This window comes from Ambystoma mexicanum, chromosome 11 (genome assembly GCF_040938575.1).
Source record: "Ambystoma mexicanum isolate Mex_15411 chromosome 11, UKY_AmexF1_1, whole genome shotgun sequence".
Classification (NCBI taxonomy): Eukaryota; Metazoa; Chordata; class Amphibia; order Caudata; family Ambystomatidae; genus Ambystoma; species Ambystoma mexicanum.
In genome coordinates, this window is record NC_090934.1 from 600,777,281 (window position 1) to 600,791,172 (window position 13,892).

Genomic DNA, 13,892 nt, shown 5'->3' on the forward strand with positions numbered 1-13,892 from the left:
CCTGGCAAGGGGAATGACAGTTCATTGCCAGTGATGTGCTCTATATATGGAACATCCCTGCCAAGGGGAATGACAGTTCCATTGCCAGTGATGTGCTCTATATAAGGACCATTCCTGGCAAGGGGGATTACACAATTCCATTGCCAGTGATGGACTCCATGTAAGGACCATCCGTGGCAAGGGGAATGACACAGTTCTATTGCCAGTGATGGGCTCCATGTAAGGGACATCCCTGGCAAGTGGAATGACACAATTCCATTGCCAGTGATGGGCTCTATGTAAGGACCATCTGTAGTAATGCACGCCCAGAACTCAGGTGGAGTACAGGTGCCTCGGCATGTGAGAGTAGTAGCAACACTTGCATTAAGGAACATGAAGAAAGCCCCACGCTCTCTTGCATTCCGACCCCCTCCTTCACCCCCTCCCTCCTGCACAGAGGGGATCCGCTTTGAAAGCCCGGCCTGTTACCTGCAGGGCATGCTTCATGCTGGCCGCAACATGCCTTTTGCCAGTTGCATTCTAGCTGCAGCATTTTCTGGGAATTGGGGCCAGGATGCTTAATTATTTAGTCGCAGTTTATTTCTTGCAGCGCAATGCAATCTGGCGAATGCTCAAATGTTAACTGGTTCTCCTGTTACTCATTTAAAGGTGCCTGTGTTTGTAACAGCAATTCTGGAAGTGACCTGTGAATACACATCTACAAGTGTGGGCAGTGTAGGGACGCAGTGAACGCTGACCTTGGCATGAGTAGACGTGGTCGCCATGCGTTGTGGGTGCTTTCTGCATGTTGACGGAGCCGGGCTCCATGTGTTCCTTTTTTAAGTCCTTTTTCTTTTAACTTTCCTGCAGTGATCCACATCTTGATAGGAACACTTTGCCTAAGAAGGGACTCAGGTACTGATGTGGCCTCTTGGTGTAACCGCTTCGCTGTGGTTTCGGAGCTTTGCTGTTTTGTGTCATTGTCGTCGTGGCTGTTGGGAGTGGTCTCCGCTTTGTGCAAGGTGTGGTCTTCATCGTGTGTTCACACCATTTATCAGTGTCTGTTTTTTTTCTACACTGGGTGGCTTTTTACGTGTGGCTTCTGCTGGCTGAATCACTAACACTCGCCTCATGACCGGTCCCTGGATGGAGAACTTACTTTTAGCATTGCTTGTTCATGCTTGAAAACCATACACATACGTTCATGTTATCATGCATATCTGATTTCCACTCTGAAGGCTCTATTGGCAAATGGCTTTGCCATGAGCACGCTTTCGGGAAAAACTGTCTGCTGGATTGTGATGTTCGGTCATGCTATCCAACATGACCCGTTCCAATCTGTCGGTGCTTATCCAGTCCTGTTTATTTTTTTACATTCTGGGACTTGTAGTTCCATTTTTCCCATGATAAAACTGGTACTGCAAGTCCAACAATGCAAAGAAAAAAAATAGGACTGGATAAGCACCTACAGATTGGAACATGTCATGTTGGCAAGTATGGCTTAGCTATTTTAAGATCCAAATGCATTGAAAATAGCAAATCCTACTCGGAACCTCTGTTCCTTGGCAGGATGAGGTAATACGGTTATGATTAAATGACCAATATTTTCAACCAGCACAGAACCACAACCTTAACAATATTATCTTTAATGTGTCTCCAGCATTGCATTAATCTTTTTGGACATAGAAAATAACTGTAGTGGCTGCACATTTATAAACGGGTGTGCCTGAAATTCTTGAGCACCCGCACAACTAATTTCTTTATAATATATATATTTTTTTATATTTGTTTAAAAAAAAATCATTTGTTTGGTTCTGTCTAAACTTCGGAGCAAACTAAGCCGCTTCATAATATGTTTTGAGGTAGCAACCTTATAAATTACTTTTTAACAGGCAATTACAAGATGTGAGTAAGTGGGTATAGCAAAATGAGGGGTCAGTGAGATTGAAGAAAGGGAAGGCACTAGTCCATTCTCATTGGAGAATGAGTTTGGCGATGGGGAAGATTCTCTGAATAAATGCTTACTAAAGAAGAGATGGACACTATGGAATGTACAGGATCTATTGAGAAAGAGGTAATAATGGTAGTAATGTGCGTACTTGCTCGTTAGACCGCAAGGTTAGAAATTAAGATTCAAAGAGCCAGCTCCTGGGTGTTGGGCATCACCCTGTAGGAAGGAGCTACCGCTGGGGAACCAGGAGTGAGTACACAACACACTGCATATATAACTTCTATGGATGAAGCAGACCTCACTGTTTTGCACATTATATATGATCCTATATCTTTAAATGTGTACTATATGTGTCTGAATTATTCTTTAACATACTCATAGGTCCCATCCCCTTTCCTCCATCCTTGTTGTCATCCGCCAACATGGGGATGGTACTGGAACCTCTGGCAGCGAAAAATTGAGATTCCCCTTTAAATTTAGTATAGCACACGGGAGAGCGGCCTCGGGCGTGGGGACGCCCCACCCTCCAGTGCCTCATCTTTTTCTGCACGGACAGTGTCGGACCTGCCAGCCAGCGCAGAGACTTTTCTAGCTTTCCGCTTGCTCTCCTTTGTGTTTTTTCAATTTTATTTAACTTCCCTTCAGTGCCTCGCCTCCCCCGGGGCGCCTATCGGCCACAGGAGGATTCACAAGATGCGCCTAATGCGACCGCTCGTTCCTGGCCACAGATTGCCATGAACTCTATCTTGAGTGCTTGGGGCCCGACCACCGCTGGCACATGTGTTCGCCTAGCAGCGCCATCAGGCACAGGGCATTGAAGAATCGGTTGTCGCAGTGGAGGGAGATCTTCCACACTTTTCCTCCGCCCCACCTTAAGGACTTTGTCTCCAGGACCTATGGTCAAGACAAGGTAGTCCCTCTGTTCAGCATGGCTCCACAGCGTGGCAACTCCTTCCCTGGGGTTCCCACAGATCAGGGTTCTTCGTTTTCAGGTTCTGGCAGGACCGAGGCCTCTAAGGTTAATGGCTCCCAAACCCAGGGGCCCGAGGGCTCTTCCGGGTGCTCCAGGGACAGACCTGAGGCTGTCCAGGCTACCGGCTCCCAAGCTGAGGGTCCCTACCAGGCTGTCCATGGAAGGGCAATCAAGTTTGTCGTCTTCAACCCTAAGGGTTAAAGGATCATCGAGTGCCACCTCCAAGAGTCTGTGCTTGGCACGATCCAGCACGGCTACCGGCCAGGTGTCAAGGGGGTCTAGCCTACTGGGATATACTCCAAGGTCGTGAGTTAGGGCGTTAAGACTACCAGTCAGCTGGCTGAGGGGTCAGCGCCTTCTAGAGTGATTTCTGAGGTCGATGCTTCTGCTATGGGTGCAAGACCCAAGCTGTATCCTCCCGTGTCTGAGGCCTCTCGTGGCTCAGGGCCTTTGCGCCCTTTTGCCCAGGGCATGGCGTGAGGTTTCAAAATGGCAGAGGCACGTAGCGGATCCTGCCAGACCGGCGGCCATCTTGGATTCAACTGAAGGCCCGCCCGTGCTTTCGCCCATCCAATGGGCTTTGCAGGATGATCCCAGTCCCCTTTCCTCTGGAAGCGGCAGCGGATTGCATGGTACAGTCTTCTGGTCTCCTCAGGGGTACATCTACCCATCACAGCCTTACGGATACACACCACAGGTGCCTCAGCACTTTGACCCGGAGCTGAGGCCCAGCGCCTCGGAGGCCAGGCCTCTAGAGACCTGGCGGCTTGTGAGGACCGCTTTTTTTGAGCGCTTCCTCTTCCTCATGCGTTCCCCTCAGATGAAGGTGCTCCTGAAGGACATTGTGAAGGTCATCCCGCAGGTTACGCCTGCTCATCCCCCTTCTCTGGGGACTCCTCCCATTCCTCCAGTGCTACCGGTACCAGTGCTGGTCCCTCCCCCTGGTCTAGGCCCTACCGGTTGTTCAGACCCCTCAACCTCATCCTGTACCACCAACGCCTCCCTCTCAACAGCCGTTGGACCTGTCTGCGGCACCAGATTTAGGGGGGGGGGCCCTGTTGTCACCTGTGTTCCAGGGCCCGGACTTCCCTCGGCCTGTGAAAAAGGGGGCGGAGGGGAGAGGATGATGTTGAGGATAAGGATGAGGACGAGGACTCCCAGGATGATGAACATTCAGAATCAGTTCAAGCCTTTTGATGACTGGCTTCAGGGCCTGGCAGAGTTCTTGGTGGGTGGGGGGATGCTCTGGCTGAGGAAGCCCCCCAGGAGTCGGCAGTGCTAGCAGAGGTCTTGGGTAAGCGCACCACGATCCAATCTGGCATCCCTCTCAAGAAGGATGTCCTGCAGGTTGCACGAAAGTTTTGGGAGAAGCCCAATCCTATTGGCCTCCCACCCGCAGCTGCCTTCGTCTGTGGTAGCTGCGGCCTCCTTGTATTCTAAGCCATCGTCTTCGTCATCTTCCTCCACAGGAGTCCCCTCCAGTTGCCTCTCCAAGGAGGGCAAGGTCCTTGAGTCTTTGGGAAAGCGCTGTTATGCCATCTCAGGACTGCATCTGTGGCAAGCCATTCCAGATGCCCTCTTGGCCGTGGCTAACCAGAAGCTGTGGCGGGAGCTTCGGGAATTTCTGCTCGACCTCCCTTCGGACAAGTAAGCTTCCTTCAATGCCAGGTGCTACCCTTCGGCCTGAACTCGGCCCCTCGTGTCTTCATCTTCACGAAGTTGGTTAATGCAGTGGCAGCCTTTCTCCGCTTGGTCGGCCATCTGTACCCTTATTTAGATGGCTGGCTGGTGAGGGCGGAGTCACCCAAAGGGGTGGTACACTCCTGCCAGAGACTGGCAGATATCCTTCATCAGCTGGGGTTCTCCCTCATCCAGAGGAAGGTACAGTTGAGCCCATCTCAGGAACTGGTCTTCTTGGGGGTGCATTGGAACACTACCGTTCAGCAGATGTTCCCTACACCCGAGAGACTCCTGTCGCTCTGCAAGGGGGCGGTGCACTTTCTGACCAATTCGACCACCTCGGTATGTTGGTTCCAGCACATTCTGGACCTGATGTCCTCCTGTGTGCTCACTGTACAGCATGCTTGCCTCAAGATGAGGCACCTCCAGCTCCACCTGGCGGCCATTTGGGATCAGGAGACGGGGTCTCAGTCGGACAGGACCGCAATATCAATGCTCCTATGGCCCGATCATCACTGGTGGCTGATGGAAGGCAATGTTTCAGAGGGAGCCCTCTTCACCCAACCAGAGCTTACCCTGGTGGTGATGACAGACTACTCCCTTTCGGGCTGGGGGGCTACTCTGGAGGGCTATGTGATTCATGGAGCATGGTCCAGGACGGAAGCCCTCCTGCATATCAATCTGCTCGAGCTCAGTGCAGTGGGCCTGGTATCTACTACCATGTTTTACCTGAACAAGCAGGGTGGCACCCATGCCCCTCTCCTCATTATTGAGGCAGTCTCAATATGGGAATGTACCTTGATGGAGGAGGTTTGGATTTCAGCAGTCCACCTCCAGGGGGTTACCAATGCAGAAGCGGACCAGCTGAGCCACTTGGAGCTCAACACCTACGAGTGGGAGTTGCCAGCAGACTCCCTTTTGCCCCTGTTCCAGCGTTGGGGGTTCGCAGACCTGGATTTGTTCCCGTCCACTCTGAATTCCAAGTGCCCCCAGTTTGCTTCATGGGCAGGACGGGGTCTGGGGTCTCTGGGAGATGCCTTCCAGTTTTGTTGGAACGGCTGCTGGTGTTATGCGTTCCCACCCACACCTCTCCTCCAACTGACCCTCCTCAAGTTCCGGGATTTGGTGGGTTGCAGCCTCATCCTGATTGCCCCCCCCCCCAATGGCCTTCGAGACCATGGTTTTCATATCTGCAACAGTGTGCTCCCAGGGTCCTGTCCATCTTCCGATTTCTCAAGCAGTGGATTCCTGACACAGCAGGGCAGGGCGGTGGAGCATCCAGACCCAGTCAAGCTGACGGCCTGGTTCCTGACCATCTGAGGCTTCAACATGCTCAATTTCCGGATGACAACTTGGACATCGTTCAACAAGCCAGGAGACCCTCGACTGGGTCCCAGTATAAGAGTAAATGGAGTAGGTCCCGCCATTGGGCTCGTGACAAAGATCTGGACCCTGCCACCTGTCCCATGGATGACATACTGGCTTTTTCAGCACACCTGGCTCTTCCTGGAGTTCAGGTGGACACTTGCCGCACTCATTTGGTAGCCGTCATGGCTTACAAGAATTCCCCAGAGCATGTGTTCTCTGCGGCCAACCAAGTGCTTAAGGCCCACCTGAAGGGTTTGTCTAGGCTTTCTCTGCTGGTCCATGGGCCGCCCCCGGTCTGGGACCTTAATGTGGTTCTGACAGCTTTGCAGCGCATCCCTTTTGAGCCGATGGCTTCTGTGGACATCTGCTTGGTGACACTAAAGACGTTTTTTCTGGTGGCTCTCACCTCTGCATGCAGGGTTAGTAAGCTGCAGGCATTGTCCTCGTACAAGCCCTTCACCATGTTTCACAATGACAAGATCATCTTGCACGCTCCCCCGAACATCTTGCCGAAGGTGGTCTCTTCATTTCATCTGAATGAGATCATCTGCTTGCCGGTGTTCTTCCTGAGCCAGCTGTCGGAGGTAGAAAGGGCCCTGCACTCTTTGGACTTAAAGAGTATCATCAAGTGGTATCTCTCTTGGATGAAATCCTTCAGGAAGTCTGAGGCATTGTTCGTGTCTTTTTGGGGCTCCTCCCCCGGCCCTGTCTTCCAAGGCTTCCATCGCTCGTTAGATGGTTCAGGCTATTTCTGAGGTGTACACGGCCATGGGCAAACCTGTGCCTCAGGGGATTCATGCAGTCATATCTAAGGCCACGGCCGTTACCTTTCAGAGACATGCTTCTTAGGATGTCATCAGCAAGGTGGCTTCTTGGGCCACTCTGTCGGCCTTCTATAAGCACTACTCATTCGACACCAGCTCCAGACAGGATGCAGAGTTTGATCAGGTGGTTCCGAAGAACCTTTTTGCTTCGTCCTAGATATGAGGCAGTTTATCACAGCTCCCCCTTATGTTCTTGTTTGGTGGAATCACCCACAAGGAAGGAGGAAAGGAGAAGGGACATATGAGCAATTAGTTACTCACTGCAGTGACTACAGTGCTCGTAGTCCACAGTCCCCTTTCCTCTATACGTGCCACCCACCTTCTCACGCTAGTATGCAAGGGCTAAATATGTACTAAGGGTAGCCAGGTATCTAAGCGTCCGATGTGTTCAAAGGGGACTGAGGTGAGGTGTCTGAGGGCAGGCATCGCCGGGGCGGTCCCATGCTAGAAGCTGCGCCCCGCGCACTATACTAATTTTAAAGGGGAATGCTTTATTTTTTTGCTGCTAAAGATTCTGTTACTGTCCCCATTTTGGGGGGCGACCACAAGGATAGAGAAAAGGGGACTATGGACTATGAGTACTCTAGTTACTACGATGAGTATATTTAATGTCTCTCATACTCTAAGTTAATATCACATATGTGTGTGTTTTCTAAGGCACCAGTTAGCCTTGGTGTCAAAAGTAGCTATTGGTAGCTGTTAGTTTCAAGCTAACCAGGCTCTTCTAGGCTAAAAGCAGGGGCTAAATGGCTTCCAGCAATTTGGAAGCCTGGACAGATATGTACGTGTTTGCCCAGCACAAATACCAGGTTGAGGCAGCATTTGAGCTATCGGTAGCCAGCCAACTGCTCTTAGGAAGCCTATTGTATATCAAATACATAAATGATATGTTGGCTTGTAGAACATATTGGCTAGTTTCCCTTTTTCTGTCTATAAAAAATAGCTTTCAGGATGACTGCAGAATTCTATCCAGCTCACCTTGTCTCATCGCTTTTTGGCAGACGCTTCCCCGTTTATTATTTTGTTTCTATGTAACCTATCCATTATACCCCACCTTGCAATCAACAGAATATTAAGATGAGAAATGCATGTTTGCATTTCCCAGGCAAATTAATTGACTGCTCGCAAGTTAATTAAATGCCTTTTTGTACATCCTCATTCTCGCCTCCAGAGACCATTGCTTAATGTAATTATTTCGTGTTCCATCCACTTGCTTGTGCTGCTTCAATATGGCCGCCTGATGTAGATGGAAAGCAGCCCGTTGTTTGTTTCATGAAATAAACGCATTCCTCACAGCTGTGTAATGCCACCTCTTAGCATACAGTAAAATCATGCAAGTGCGTGAAAATGCTTTTGTACGTTTGGTGGCAGAAAAAGAAGAAAAGGCACCCTTGAAACTTGTCTTACTTAGATGTTGCAGTCAGGTGCGTATGGAAATGTATTGCTGTCTACCTCTGCCAGGGGAATTCATGTTGCCTCCTGAATCATAGAAATTGCAAACAACGACCACACTCTTGATTTCGAATTGTGGTCTTCACTAAAGTACAAGTACTGCCAAATCGGGGTAGCCCACCATTTGTCCAACCTTTTGATCTATTTTAGCACTCATTTGTATTGAACTTGTGGTAGCGTTGACCCCTGCTGCTCTTACATCCATACATTTCCTCCTGACGATGCACAGGACCAGCCATCCATTGGGAGTGATTCAGGGTGACATTTCTCTAAATGCTTTCATCAAAATGAATTTCCCTGTCTGCTTCTATAGAGGTTTGACATCCGGGAACAGCCGGTTTTATGCCCGATGGCTCCTGAATTCAAGCCTTCATTTTAAGAGCGCTGGTAGGACTTGGGTATTGTCCGCTCCGCATCACAGTAGCTGTAGTTTGCTATCAGTTCTGCCAGGAAGGAGAGCGGGGTCCCTCCAGGGCGATGGCTCTTGTTGGAGTCTGTGTCTCTTGGCACATCCCATATCATGCACTGATACTTGTAGGTTTATGGTATCAGGGGAGCCAAACCCATCTACTTAAATGAATACGTCCTCCAATATAAACCTTTTATATTCAGTGCAAGGAGTCAAGTAAGTTGATAGAATGGCAGTGGGGGTGCCTAGTCTGACTTGTCACAGATACGTCATAATGGTAAAATACAGCCTGCATTGGGAACTTTTCTCAATGCCCTTTCACAGAAATGCAATGGACAATCTTTTAGTCCATTGCAACTAATCTTTTAGTTACAGAAACATTAACCGATGCGCTGCGCTATGTCAAGGCACCAGTGCTTCCTATCCCTTCATGTAATCGTGGAAGGGTCGACAATGTATGGGAGATCACCACTGCAGCCTAATTGGTAGGAAAGGGCACTTGGAGGTAGCAGACTAGCTCTCCTCCTTACTGACTGACCACACATGTTCTTTGTTTGCATTTTGATATCGGTTCGAGATGCTCCCATTTCAGATCTTGGACACACTCAGGGCTGCTTCTCTTGCCCATGACTACTTGTAAGCAATGCTCTCCGGCTCGAGATCTTTGACAATGTCTGTTTTTGATAGTTTATTTGTGAAATATTTTCTCTGTACAGGTACGCCCCATCATCCTCCCAACTGCGCAGTCAGGAGGAGGCCAAGGAATGGCTCCGTTCGCATTCTGCAGGAGGCCTCCAGGACACGGCTAGTAATTCCCCCTTCTCACCGGGCTCCAGCATCACGTCGCCCTGTGGAACCCGATTCAACTTTGCACAGCTGGGTGAGTCTGGAAAATACAGTGACGTGTCTCTAATCTGATAAACTATCAGTGTTTACATATACTCCCATTCTGTCCATAGATGTATAATTCTGACCAAACTTGATTCCAAAAAAATGTCAAAATGAGGCACTCAGTCCCACATAGTAGTGGAGGAAAATCCGTTTCTAGGTCTGCCCTAGCTGTGTTTCAGCGGCACCCTAACATGTCCCATCTCCAATTTTCGCCCCCTCTTCTCAGTGTTGAGGTGGATTCTGGTTGTCGAAGTAGCTATCATTCATGACATCCAAACACATACACCCCATTAACAGACTTTACGGACGATGTGCCCAGCACTCCGGTCTGCATTCTAATTATTTTAATGTTGCTTAATATATGGTACCCCTTTTCTTAACCCCGATGATCCAAAACACATTTGAGGATATCTTAACTAGTGGCATGGCTGCCTGCCCCGCAAGGAGCATCATTTGATGGCAAAGCTTAATGCTTTTCTCCCTGCAGAGAGATGACTGTGTTCACAACGCTCCTGGCACCCTTACTAAGGGGCCATCCACGTGATTCTTGGGGCTCAATTCCACCCAACCTCTTTCCATTGTTGCACCATCCCATTTTGGTGGGTTTAAGAAACTGGAGGAGCCCGCTCGCATTTATCAAGTAACGGAACAGATTTGCAGCTCTGCCCGTGCGTTGAGTTGTAACCCCTACTGCCAAGTTAGTTACATTTGGTGAATTCGGTTGGCAACAACATTGTATGCCATACTTTATCACTTATGCATTTGCAGTTCTGTATAATTAAGCAGTGCTTGGTGCCAATAACCCAGTACCTTGAACCGATTCTGTTCATGGTGTACAGCTTAATTTCCCTACTCTCTTGCTCGCTCTGATCTTCATTTTTTTTCTTTAGTCCTATATATTATGATTCCTTATTGAATGCACTTTAAGCTGTGCCAACCATTCTTTTTTATTAATTTACCTGCATTCACCTAAATGGTGTGTGTGCCAAAGTTCAAGAGGGAATGGCAGAGTCTTGGCTCAGTTTCTTGGCCAAGGAAATGACGGAATTAATCTGCTCTCAACGTACAGCCATGATCTCATTGCAGATATATTTTTTTAAAGTTTCCATTTAGCGGTTTGCAACCCATGGCTTTATTTTCGAGAGCAGCGAAGCAAGTGGAACTGAAGGATGAATTTGCTTTCTTCTTAGAGTTGATGTGTTCTCCTACGCGTTTGCCAGTTACACCATACACACATTAAGACCAGATGAGGATATATTTCTCTTCTTATTTTCAACATTCTGTGGCGGGCTTCTGAGCTCTTGAATTAAAAACCAACCAATTGGAAATTCCTTTGATTTTGTTTTATTTCGCCCACAGCCAGTCCTACTACTGCAGCCCAGGTTAACGTGTCGAACACAGCCATGCTGCGGACGCACAGCCTTTCCAATGCTGACGGCACCTATGATCCGAATAGCGACTCTCGCTTCCGCAACAGCTCCATGTCACTGGATGAGAAGAGTCGGACAATGAGCCGATCCGGGTCCTTCCGGGATGGATTTGAAGAAGGTAAGGCTTGGCATGATGCTTTGAAAGATTGGGGACAGCCTCATACACCGAACTCTTCAACTGCACTAGGGAAAACAATTGTTAATAATTGTTTTCCAAGTGACATTTCACTGATGTAAAACTTAACTGTATCAAGATTGTTAATGATTCCAATGAAAGGTACCGGGAACTCCCTAGTCCAACAGTGTTCACACTCCAGTTGAGTCGTTAAATTGAGAGTGTGCTTCTATGAAAAGCAATGGGGTCCCGAGTCCTGATGACGACACAGAACTAAGCTGCCAGAATTAATCAATGATTTGCTCTGATCAGAGTGTTGAGCAGCAGACCCCAAAACATTGTGACTGGCTATTTAGGGTTCGTTATTTGAATTATTGGAAATGTCATTTTTGCACACAGTTTCATAAAGTGTAATTTATGCGTTGAATGATATAAGGCATTCACAACTTTATATTACTTCCTGCCCAAGAGATAGTTTCAGAATCTTTTAAAGCCAAAACTGACATTGTATCCAGATTTTCTATTTTTTCGTCCTACAATGCTACCTTTTTTAATCCATGTGGTATCTTTAAGTGCAGTATTTCAGTTTTGTTCAAGTCTCACCAAATACGATTACATGCCTCCAGTCCGTCCCCACCTGCTAATATTGTTGCCTGGATACTGCAATTCTAATGGGGAGTATGGCGTATCGCGTGTTTTTGTTGTTGTTTTTGTTTCAATTTTTTTAATCATCTGTTTTCATTCTATGGCCTTGGAGCACCTCATCTAGCACCGAGACCCTCCTTTTTTGTGCTACGCGACCCTTATTTTTAGTACCTGGCGTGGTCTCCAGCAGCTGGGATCAGGATGCACCCGGCACTCATGCCGGTTAACTCTAACACGAACGCTGTTTGTGACCGTGTTGAAAACAGAGGGGTGGCCCATGCCTTCTTGATTGCTCCCTACCCCTTGAGCTTTGTCACCCAATTCGTAAATTAACGTTTATTTAGATAATGCCTTCTCCAAAGCTCTTGAACATTTTTAATATATGCATTTGTTGTGAGACAACCGAAATTGATAATCTCTTGACCTTGGAAGGATGAAAAAGATGAGTCACAGTGACCTAGATTTGCACCTGCACATCACACAGATCACAGCGGCGCATGCGTAATTGGCTGAGCTATCTTGTTAGCCTTAGAAGAATAGGTAACAACCCTGCAGATAACAGCATATCAGCACTTGTACTCCTTAAAAACAGTCAAATGCACACAACAGAAAGAGTGGAATCCCTGCCCAAAAAGCAATAGACCGCAGACACATGGAGCCCAGGTCTCTGCTCACCTTGCGCGGCTGCTGGAGTGTTTGGAGCAGAGCAGTGCCACAGCAAGGAGCTTTACTGTCTACTGCCTCATCTTAAGGGAGACATGAAGGTAAGCATGTGAATTGACTCTTCTCTTTCACCCACTCTCTAAGCCATATGCTGAGGTTGCTTAGCTTGGTAACCCAGTGAGCCACTGCTCCTAATTGTAAGCTTGATGGACTTGGGTGCCCTGCGACATTCCTTTACCCATCCCTACGTCTAAGCGGCGTACTAGCCATTTAAACTACCTAACAATAGGCAGCTACTCAAACAAAATGGATGAAGCATGACAATAGTGCCGAGAACAATAGGAACCTGACACATAGGCACTTGCTTCCACCAACATACTTTCGCGAATGTAGTCGGATCTGCGACACCAGCAGAGCAGTGTTGCAGGGAAAAGCTCTGCTGTATATTGACTAATCTAAAGGGAATCTTTAAATGCATCTTAATTTGTATGATTTACTAAATGCAAACTAGTGTTGATTACAAAAATATATCATTTTAAAATTAAAATATATGTTGTACTGTCCATAAAACACACTCTGTGAATGGAAGTTGCCCTTTTTACACCTTAAAAAATCTGTTTACTTCAACTTGTAAAAGTAGGGAGAAAAATAGTTCCACTTAAAATAATTTCTAGACCCTGCTCACAAGTAGTCTTTTGTGCAACAAGTTAATTTAAGGATTCAGAGACCCGAGTGTAGTTTTAGTGCAGGGCATAAAACAATGCATCTTTAATATTAGGATGCACAGTAGTAGTATGTTGAGAGTTTTAATACTTGACACAGACCAGAACGTCCTCAAAATGTGCACCATATCTTCAGCTACTGCCTGCACTGTGGTGCTCAATGTTTCTATGTGTCTTCATTTGATCATGTCTATTCCACAGTTGACGTATCATTGTTTTCTTCTCTTTTTAATAGGCCCACCATACAGGCCCCCCTTCCCATACCCCATTTCTCTCTATCTATGATGGTCTGGCAAGTCCATCAAATGGTCATGACCAAGCGGTTCAATGTAGGAATTGTGGAGATGAAAGCACTGTAGACTGGTTCTAGAGATCTGTGCCATATACTTGTAGCACCTATTTTTTATTATTTACGGATGTCGCCTTGTTAACCGGCCCGCTCCGGGCAAGGGCGCACTCTGCGCTTCCCCGGAGCAGACAGCTTGCAGGTGTACCAACCCACCATCCCAGACCAGCTGCTGGGGGGCCGCCAAGCAACCTGCAAATAATACAGGAGATGGGCCACGCCCTGAGTTCTTTGATAATTAACAGATACAGACACGAGTGCATTTTTGTAGAGACCCAAACGGGGCCCCTCTTTATTAAACGCACCCTTATTCTTGGCACCTAGACCCTAGGATTCCCCTGGCGTGAGCTCCATCTAAGCGGGGACCAGCTAAATCAGCTCACCCTTCCCTGGAGGGGTCCCAGGGGCCCTAAGGATGAGCTTGCCGCAACCAATCCCCTTCCT

General features: G+C 47.9%; 1 protein-coding gene across 9 annotated transcripts in view; it reads left to right on the plus strand.

Annotated features, from left to right (window-relative positions):
- NAV2 (neuron navigator 2) overlaps positions 1 to 13,892 on the plus strand; it is a 972,027-nt gene that overhangs the window by 803,784 nt on the left and 154,351 nt on the right. For 6 of the 9 annotated variants that reach the window (XM_069623466.1, XM_069623467.1, XM_069623468.1 and 3 more), the window contains 3 exons: positions 850 to 894; positions 9,353 to 9,516; positions 10,887 to 11,075. In XM_069623466.1, coding sequence (XP_069479567.1) covers positions 850 to 894; positions 9,353 to 9,516; positions 10,887 to 11,075 — 398 coding nt within the window. The remainder of the gene's footprint in view (positions 1 to 849; positions 895 to 9,352; positions 9,517 to 10,886; positions 11,076 to 13,892) is intronic. The other 3 variants (XM_069623469.1, XM_069623474.1, XM_069623472.1) reach the window with 1 other exon arrangement.